This window comes from Merops nubicus, unplaced genomic scaffold (assembly GCF_000691845.1).
Source record: "Merops nubicus isolate BGI_N331 unplaced genomic scaffold, ASM69184v1 scaffold18153, whole genome shotgun sequence".
In the NCBI taxonomy this organism is placed as follows: domain Eukaryota; kingdom Metazoa; phylum Chordata; class Aves; order Coraciiformes; family Meropidae; genus Merops; species Merops nubicus.
This window is the reverse complement of record NW_008597083.1, coordinates 3,377-13,425: the sequence shown is the minus strand read 5'-3', so window position 1 is coordinate 13,425 and position 10,049 is coordinate 3,377. Positions and strand designations below refer to the sequence as shown.

At 35.3% G+C, this 10,049-nt stretch overlaps 1 protein-coding gene across 1 annotated transcript in view; it reads right to left on the bottom strand.

Annotated features, from left to right (window-relative positions):
• The window catches only part of LOC103769408 (vacuolar protein sorting-associated protein 13B-like), a gene marked incomplete at both ends in the record, with an annotated part of 15,461 nt that extends 8,782 nt beyond the window's left edge, over positions 1-6,679 (bottom strand). Inside the window, one exon of the mRNA XM_008936598.1 lies at positions 6,445-6,679. Within this exon, the coding sequence (XP_008934846.1) occupies positions 6,445-6,679 (235 nt within the window). The remainder of the gene's footprint in view (positions 1-6,444) is intronic.
• Between the last annotated feature and the right edge of the window lie 3,370 nt (positions 6,680-10,049).

Below are 10,049 nucleotides of genomic sequence, written 5' to 3'. Positions count from 1 at the left end.
CCCCCCCCGGTAAAATAACATTGCTTGTATTTCATGGATTAGAAGGAAAGAATCTCCAAAGAAAACACAGAACGTTAGCCCTTCTATGCTGCATACATTATCTACCTTAAAGGAAAACACTGATCAAATTTTATCAATGAACAAAAACTGCAATATGCTGAACACTGTAGTAAATACAAGACAAATTTACAACAATAAAAATTCTTCTTCAGCTCCATGCACACTATGTGTCCATTTTGGCATTATACTGAAACTGTCCACCTGATAAATGCTTGTTCTGCTGTTGTACCTATGTTTGCTTTATTAAGTTTAAAAAATCTGGACCTGCATTCATTTGCAGACTGGTTTTATGAAACTATTTCAGTCATTAATTCAAAGTGTCTAAACATCAAAAGCAACATTATTTATGGCATTTATTTCAAATAGTATTTATTAGTAGGAAGTAAGGAAAAGTCAGTGCCACACTTGGCAGATATTTTCTCTACATCTAACCTTCCCATCCATGCATACTACTGTTCTTTCACCTAATTACTGAGATTCTCCCAAAATTATAAAAGATACACATCAAAGACCCCTAGTGTGTTTGAAGATTCTGGTTAATTCCTCATCTACTGCTCTCATAAATCTCTATTTTTGATTTTTCAAATGTCACTACTGATTTAAAAAACTTAAATATGTATTCACTAAGATATCTCAACTCCTTTGATAACTTCTTAAATATATAAATCCTACTTTCTGATCCTCAGCAGCTGACTGCTCAAATCACCAGACAATTTTCAAAGAACTGGTATTCGTAATTTATCTGTTATTTGCAATAGTTTAGCAAGACTCCTTTCCTACAGAGTCTTTGAGTTATTTTTCCAAAATACATAGCAACAAATTTTTGCTATGTGCAAGCACTTTCTCTGGTAGTTCCTTAAGCTCTTCCATATGCATGACATACAATATTGACAAATGGACTAACTACTTCCTCTCACTTTTATATCACACTTCTCTTTATTTTAAAAAATAAATTGCAGAAGTGCCAGTTGTACACACTGTTGTGTATACAATGTTGACAGTTGTACAAAAGAGAAATTTTGTTTGTTTAAAATTAGTAATGGTACAAGGGAGATCATGCAAACTTAACCGTGTATATGATCTAGGATGTATTCCCAGGCTTGCTGAAGGTATCTTTTACAATCTGTAAAAATCATCTTGACTACTCTGTCTTCATTTCCTTCTCTTGTACGCATTCCCAATGCACTCACATTATCATATGACATGCAGTGTGTAAAAGAAAAGGACAGTGCAACCATAACCACTGCTGTACTTCCTCCCAGTCGTGCAACAGGGAGGCAGTTGTATGGCTGCATAATCCTAGACGCACCCAGTTGAAATCCCTAAGGAGTCAGCCCAAGTCCAGAGCTCATATCAGCACAAAGAGACCGACTTTTCTCAGCTACTAGAGACCTCTAACAGCTGAACACAACATTAACAAGTCGTTTATGCAGAACTGCATAGCTATTCAAATACTGAAGAATGTCACTTAAATGTAAGACCTAATTTTCTAAGGTCATCGACCATAACTGATAAGTTAAATATCATTACCATGATTTTTATAGCTCAAATAGCATACTATTTAAATGTCAAATATTCATTTTACAATTTACAGAAATTATTTTTCAGTTATTATATTAAGTTGATCTAACTTAAATTAAGATCTAACTTAATCTAAGATCTCAGTTAAGATCTTAAGATCTAACACATGATGACTTCTAAGAATGCCAACATACTGCTGCTCTACTTTAAACACTTAACTTTTTTCACGTTGAAATCCATAAGCTTCTATTATATTGTAGTAGCTTATGACCAACACGTCACTGTAATTTATTCACACAATATTATTAGAAGCTCTGATTTTCTATTTCCTTACAAGTCACTTGACAACTCACTGAGTTTAAACATATGCTACAGAAATCTGTAATGTTATATAATTCATCACATTTCACAAACAAAACATCCCTCAGATTTATATGGTTGGAATACAGTGATTTACATGATTGTTAGTACACTGCTATCCATATAAGCATATGAATATGATATCTAGTAGTATCAACAACAATTTTATTTTGAACACCTGTTTCTAAAAAGTATTTTCGTGTGTCTTACCTAAATATCTGTATCCCATTGTTTCTGACCTAACCAAATATTTTCACAAAGATGGATTCATAAGAAAAAAGATTCAAGGATTGAAGCAGGGAGAACAGACTGAAAAAAAAACAGTAACTAGTTGAAAAATGAGTGGAAGCCAGGACAATATTCTAAATTAGAATAATTAAGAATTATTCTAAACACAGGAAGATCTCATAGAGTAATAATGAGGACATTTTTGGCATCTAAAACTTAGTGCTTTTCTTGAAGGAAAATTTTAGTTGTTTTTATGCCTTCAATTTATTTTCCTATTATAATATTTGAAATTTTTGGAAGATCACTTAGCAGTCCAGAAGTCCTGATCATAACAACATACCATTCAACTGTAAATTTACCACATTTTATCCTATCACTATAGGTTGAGACTTAAGAGAACATATAGACGAATTGTCAAGTATTTGAAGTTGGATGTACACAAGTATACAGAGAAAGTCATAACAGACCTTACGCAGTTCTCTAAATGTTTCAGTTCTCCTCAAACTGAGTTTCTAACTATTTAAGTAAAATGGTTACCAAGAAGAATTAAAGGGCAGCTACAAATAGGGTAGAGGTCCACCTCTTCACAAGAAGCCAAAATGTAGACAACAAGGGGCAACAGGTACAACTTGCACCGGGAGAGGTTTCACTTTAACATAAAAAAGAAATTTTTTACAGTAGGAACAATCATTGACTGAAACAATCTCCACAGGGAAGAGGAGGATTTAAAGAAGTGACTGGACAGGGTGCTGTATTCTCTCATCTAGGCTCCCTTTGCCAAAATTTTGGACTACATCATCGTTCAAGCTCCCTTTCAACCTGGATTGTTCTATGATTCTGTTTTAATACCCTCAGTGACTAGTACCTCATGGATCTCTTACCTGACTGACGTGAACCATAAAGATAAAACTTAACATAATTTAATGCCTTTTTTTGAACTTATTTAGTTGTATTTGTTATTCAACAGAAATTCAATAGGATATCTTGTTCTTTACATATATAAATCTGTTCCTGTTAGTATGACAGAGCTGAGTTACATGCCTGAATTGAAGTATTGTACTCAAAATGTTCTTTTAAGCATTCCTACAAACTACTATTACCACAGAAAAGAAGTGTATCAGAACTCTGAAAACAAATTGAGAAACCCGATCGTAGGATATCATTTAGGCTATTTGTACAGTATGTTGATAACTTGAGGTCAGTAAGTCTCTGTAAGCAGGATGCAATATCCCCAAATGACAGTATGACTATGCTCCCTTTTCCTCCTCTTTTAGTTTTTTTCATGTAATTGGAAAAATATACGTGAGCCCACAGCTTCCTTAAAACAGTTCATCCTGTAAACAAGCCTTTTACTTCTATCTTCTTTATAATAGAAGGAATGATTCAAAACAGTTTCCAGGAAAAGCAAGATTGAACATCATTTCAGAGAGATGGTAATGTCTTAAGAACAGCAGAATGTCCCTGAAGTCTTGTTCAAAGACAGAATGCAAATTAAGAGAGTCTCCTGATGAAAGCCCATAAAAATTATTTACCTCTACATGAGAAGAAACAAAGAAGGTGACAAAGTCTTTGAAAAAAACTTTTTAAGAGCCTATTTTAAGGGGGAGTTTTGGCATAGGAGAAGGCAACGGCTCCAGTAGAGAATCAAAAATATCAAGATTGTGAGAACTTCTGTTTGGCATTATTCCCAGAGCACAAAGCCACACACAAATAAATTCCTTACCATAGGCTTTATCCCAGCCAAGGAGATCCTTTCCTCTCACTAGGATCCTTCCTTCAAATTTGGTTTTAACAAAATGCAAATGACTTCTTACTTTCATAAACACTTCAAATGACATCATCAGTTTAAAACAAACTAAGACACTGGTTAAATTTATCTTTTATCTGCCACTATGATCAGAAACTTGGATCATTCCTAATGAAAGTTATTAGAAAAAACACATATACCTTTTTCTCTCTTTTCTTTTTCCTTAGTTTACCTTTTTTTTTTTTCTCCCCTTTTCAGTTGGCAGCATCTCTAGTATGACTTCCAGTACTAAAACCTACAATTTTATTTTTGTTGCTGTGAGTTAAGGTAAAATACAGGAAGGCAGAGAAGGGTCCAATATAAATAGCAGAAGGGAGAGGGAAAGGGAGAGGGAAAACACTGTTACAGATCCAAACTAATTTCAGGTGGCAGGAGCAGAAGTAGCTCTTGAATGTGATTTTGACTTAGTTTTTCATAGCACACTTTTTGCAATTATATTTCAGCAATAAGTATGCAGAGTCATTTTCCCAGAAAATTCTGTCACAAAAGCAATGAAACAATGGCTGCATCTCCCTCTCTTCATCTTAGAATGAATACACAAACCAGCAACAATTCTTTCCAAATCATGTAGTTCAAGAATAGAATGATGAACTAACGGTACACCGTCGTATTTGGTTTGGCTGGGCTAGACTTCATTTTCCTCCTAGTAGCTGACACAGTGTTGTTTGAGATTTGTGATGAAAACTGTTGATAACATGGGGACATTTTAGTTACTGTTGAACAGTGCTAGAACAATCTGAAGGTGTTTTCTGTTTCTCACACTATGCCACCAGCAAGGAAGCTGAGGGTACACACCAAGCTGGGAAGGGACACAGCTGGGACAGCTGACCCCAACTGACCAAAGGCACACCCCAAACCATATAACATCCTGCCCAGCAATAAATTCTGGGGGGGAAAGGAAGCAGAAAGACATTCAAAGTGATGGTGTTTGCCTTCCCATGTAACCATTACACATGATAGTGTGCAGCTTTCCTGGAGATGGCTGAACACCTGCCTGCTGACAGGAAGTAGAGATTTAATTCCTTAGTTTGCTTTCCTTGCACATGCAGTTTTTGCTTTACCTATTAAAATGCTTTTATCTGCACCCTTGAGTTTTCTCACTTTTCCCCTTCTGACTCTCTCAGAATCACAAAGGGGTAATGTGCTGTGTGGGGCTAACCTGCCTGCTGGGGTTAAACCACAACAACTGGCATTGCTATGAAATTTTAAACTTGATTATGTTTCTAGATCTCAGGGATGCCATTAAAACAAACTCAAACCCCAAGACTCCAGACTGTTAGAGATACTTGCCTCACCTATTTCCAATACACATTTTTTTCATATGAATATCTGTAGAACAAGATTTTTACGTGAGCATTCCTTCAGAAAACTGCTGCAAATCCATTTACCATTTACTTTGATAATTTCTAAGGGCTCTATTTAAAAAAAAAAAAAAAAAATCATAATGGACACAAGCAGCTCGTTTTCACTTGCTCGGTCCTTCACAGTTTAACCCCTCCTTTCATTTCTCAGTCAGTTGTGGAATGTTAAAAGCTGATTCTTCCCTCCAGTTGGTCTACAGCTCAAACTTCTACCAAATATTAGTTTGTCAGATAAGAACTACCATGCTTTTTCTCATCCTTAGCCTATGCAAAAGAGCATCGCCCTGTAAACACCTATACAAATCTTCTCAGTTTTTTCTCCAAATCTCTACAAAAACCCTGCAACAATTCCTACTGACACAAATGGAACAGTTTTTGCTTATCATGATGACCAATAAAGCCTCATTCTTTTCCTTCAATAATCTGCTATATTTATGGATTTCTTTTCTCATCTTATATGAAATCATAGAAAATCTTAATTTGGAAGGGACTCATAAGGATCAGCAGGACTACCTAAAATTAAGTCATATGACTAAAAGCATCATCCAGACACACCATGAGCTCTGACAGTGTTGATGCCATGAGCACTTCCCTCCAGAGCCTGTTCCAGTGATGGACCATTCTCTCTGTGAAGAACCTTCTCCTAATGTCTGGTTTGATCCAAGATTTTTTTTTTTCCCCATTTGGTTTGTTTGTTGTTTGGTTTCTTCTTAGTTTGCCATCAAAGTTAGCATAAGAACTTCTTCCTAACCTGCCTCCATTCTGTCTTGGAATTCACAACTCATTGATGCCTCCTGTTGTGTCAAATTAACTATTTGTGGCTGCACGGTGACACATGACAAACCCAATAAATGTAAAAATTGCACTTCTGAATTCTTTTGGTCTCAACAAATATTACAAAAACATATCACAGAAGTAGCTCTTTGGTGGTGAGACTCACTTTCATCTCCATATGGCAAAACTTGTCATTAGAATTTCTAGCCATCAATACATAACACACTGCTAAAAAAGCAGTACAACATCAGAAGTTTTCAAAATAATATATACTTTTCATCACAGTAAAAAACGGAAATTAAAGATTAAGTTTTTTGAGTTTAATCACACTACCTTCTTCCAGGATGGGTCTCAGCACAACAAAGGGGATTTCCTGCAATGGTTCCATGTGTTTGTGTCCAGCACTCATAATCTTTACCTGGGGCAAGCAGACGACAAGTGTGGCAGGCATACTGGCCTGCCCATGGTACCAGCTTCGCACAGTCCCAGGAATGTCCCCTGACACAATAGTACTTGGGGAAGGCAGGCTATCATTGGGCAGGAATACACAACAGGACTGCACTTCAAGCTGAAAAAACAAAACCAAGAAAGATTTATCAGAAACAGATTACCATTTTTTCCCCTCTATGTGGAGTATTCATCGTGGTACAAAATCTCAAGTTACTCATTCATCACAATTGATTGAAAATGGTCTTAGCTTTTAGCTGAATTAAGAAAAAATGTTGGAAAATATATTCTTGTAAATTACGAATACAGGAGGGAAGAAGAAGTGTGACTTCGGTCTGTAAATTTGATCAGAAAGGTGTTGCCAAACATACACCTATGTACATTTCAACAACTTTTCATAAGAAGTGTCACTGAGTCAGAAAATGTTCTCACAATCAAGCTGGGAAAGCCCTCTTCCTTTTGCAGTTCATTAGCTTTTGTTAGCAATAGCCAAGCCTCCAGAACTAACCAAAATTTTATATGCTGTTACTTTCTTTGAAGACTTCTATAAAGACCTATTTCAGGGAAAATTCTGTCTTCACTTTCTAGTCCACAGTAATGAGCACGCACAAAAAGGTTAATCATCAAATAAACCATGAAAAATACAAACTTTACTGAAAAACTGGCATTAGAGCAAATGGACAGGTGCTCACCTACACACAGAGAACAAGACACAAATAAAGTTAATGAAGTTTATACAGCTTTTGTCCTGTTTCATTGCAAATCAGAGGTAATGTAAGTGGTTTTACATTAAATAGCACTCTTTTCTTCCTTCATTTTCAAGCAATGCTGTTATCCTGAAACATTTCTGACCCACTCTGCCATCTACTTATGAGATTCTGAGAAAGCTCAAACCAAGAACTGAACTCATCACAACCTGTTAACTCAGAGGTGGCGTAAGCTGCAGACTGTAAGTCTATCTTGGCTCTTACAAGTACTCTTTTGCACCTGGATATCAAATAGCCCCAACAGCCTGCACACTTGAATGCTTTGTTAAGCGACCGCAAGCTATGATTCACTTCATTTTCCTTACATTGTTTGGAAAAGTCTAGTGTACAAAATGTTAGACACAAGATGCTATTTGTAGCTGTGATACAAGAATGTTTGTTTGCTTAAACTTATATAACGGAGTATTTTTATTTGACATCATTAAAGACATCACATCTTAGACCTGATAACCAATGTGTGTATTCCAAACCCTCCCCATGAAGGCTAATAATCCCTGGAGACTATAGTAGTGATTTGCAATAGAGGTGGAATTCCCCAGAACCATAAGTATTTTGCCAGCCTGGTGAGGAGAACACAGATATTCATCCTTATTTCAGCATTTTTGTGCCCTTTTGCTTAGACAAACTGACAAGAATTCACTACAAAAAAAATTAAGTAGAATTTTGCAAAAATAAACACATTGTTACATGAAGTCTGTGTTTGTTTCTGGATTTAGAACTGTTTGAGTTGTGAAATGAAGTTAATTACATCTTTGATAAGTAGTTTATTGATCCAAGGTTGCAGAGTGTATTTTTACAGGATGAAAAGCAACAGCGTATTGTTACAGATGTAATAGATTTTATTTTTTTTTTAAACTGGTAAATTAGTCATTGTGTCAATTTGCAAAGATTCTTACAGTAACATATTAGATCGTTTTCTGGTCTATTAGTAATAGGTTGCAGGTCAGGCCATTGTGGGATAATGATAAATAGATGACAAAAGAATTTATAATCAGTATGACTTTTGTTTCATCAGTGCATTTGCAGAGTAAACAGTTCACAACAAATCATCCAGTGCCTCACATATATATATAAAGACATAGGTATATATCCATGATGATTAACATCAAATACTGCCTGGATATACAAACCATGTGGTAACAATAATACAAAAATTTCACCAACTTGCAGAGATACTACACTTCATCACTTTACCAGCAGTAGGACCTACAGGAGATGTTTTTAAAAGTATTACAGAGAAGAGATCTTGACACTCAGAGTCTTTGCACTTAATTTTCAGTACACCTTTATATGGAAGACAAGCTCATCTGACCATTTTTTTTTTTCTTTTACCTTGCCATATCAAGAATATTGGAATGGATTCACACAGCTTCACTCTTTCAAATGCTACTTTGCCATTCACTTTCAAACAATTGAATGGGAGTTGGACCATAAATTTTGTTGGGGTTTATATGATCGCATCAGGCCCTCATCCATAATATTACAGACTTGCCTACAGATATGCTTTGCTTACTTGTGTTTTAAGTTTATAGATGAATTTTGCAAAACATTATTGCAGGATTTCAAAGGACAACACAATCAACATGTGGCAACATACCACATTTTAGGGAAAATCATGCATTTATAATAATTACATAAGAAATTGACAAGTTGGCCACACAAGGGCCCAGTAAGTGCAAAATTCAACTGCACCTGTTGAAGGACTCAGAGACAGATTCTGCTTACACACAATTATCAGCTTCAATTTAATTTGTGTACATTTATCTGACAGAATCTGTAGATCTGTCTAATAACAAGTTCTAGTGAAGGAATGGAAGAGTGCATTAAAATTATGGAATTACATTTTGGACAAAAGTGAGAATGTGCACTGCATATTGCTTCACTGATCAGAAAGTCCTTTAAAATATATATAATCCAAATTCTTAAACTACATTAATAGCATATATTAAAGCTATCATATAAATCTTTTTACACTTTTTAAATAACTGTTAAACCCTGTCTAAAATTGTGAATTTAATGTAAAATGTGACTGATTTATGTAACCGAATACAAATCTGCAGCAGTAAATCTTGCATTAATGTAAGGATCTGACAATCCAAGGGAAAGAAAATGAAGTAATCTGCCAGTAAGAAGTCCTCAAGCTGGGGGTCAGATCCTGTTCATGGAAACCATCTGGTTGGGACCCTCCAAGCCACACCAAACACAAATGATCTTTTAAAAAAATATCCTATTCATTAATGCTTCACAGCTGCACTGAGTGTTACTTCATTTTTCCATGGCAACATCCTTTCTGTTTCAAGGATCTTATTTCAGTTTTGGTAGCAACAAGTTCTTTTGCCAATACAGAACACATTCATCCGTTAAAGAGAAGGAATTATTACAAATTCTTGAAACAGAATCACCCCCTATTTTCATTTCTATTATGTCAAGGCCTATACATGCTAAGTAACATGCACTAATGATAAACCAATGAAGTAAGCAGTATTTTCCCTTCTACTTTTTAAAAGTTATGCAAAGCATATTGCCCTAAGCTTTTACTAATATATAAGCCTGAAATAGTGCAATGACTTTAAGACTCTGTTGTATAAAAAGGAAAGTATTAAGTTACTGGAATAAATGGAGTATTTTTAATAAATACTTTTCATAAATATTTTATAATACTAGAATGTTCCTTGACAGAGAGAACAGTGAAATATGTACTGCGAAATAATTAGGGCTTCCTCA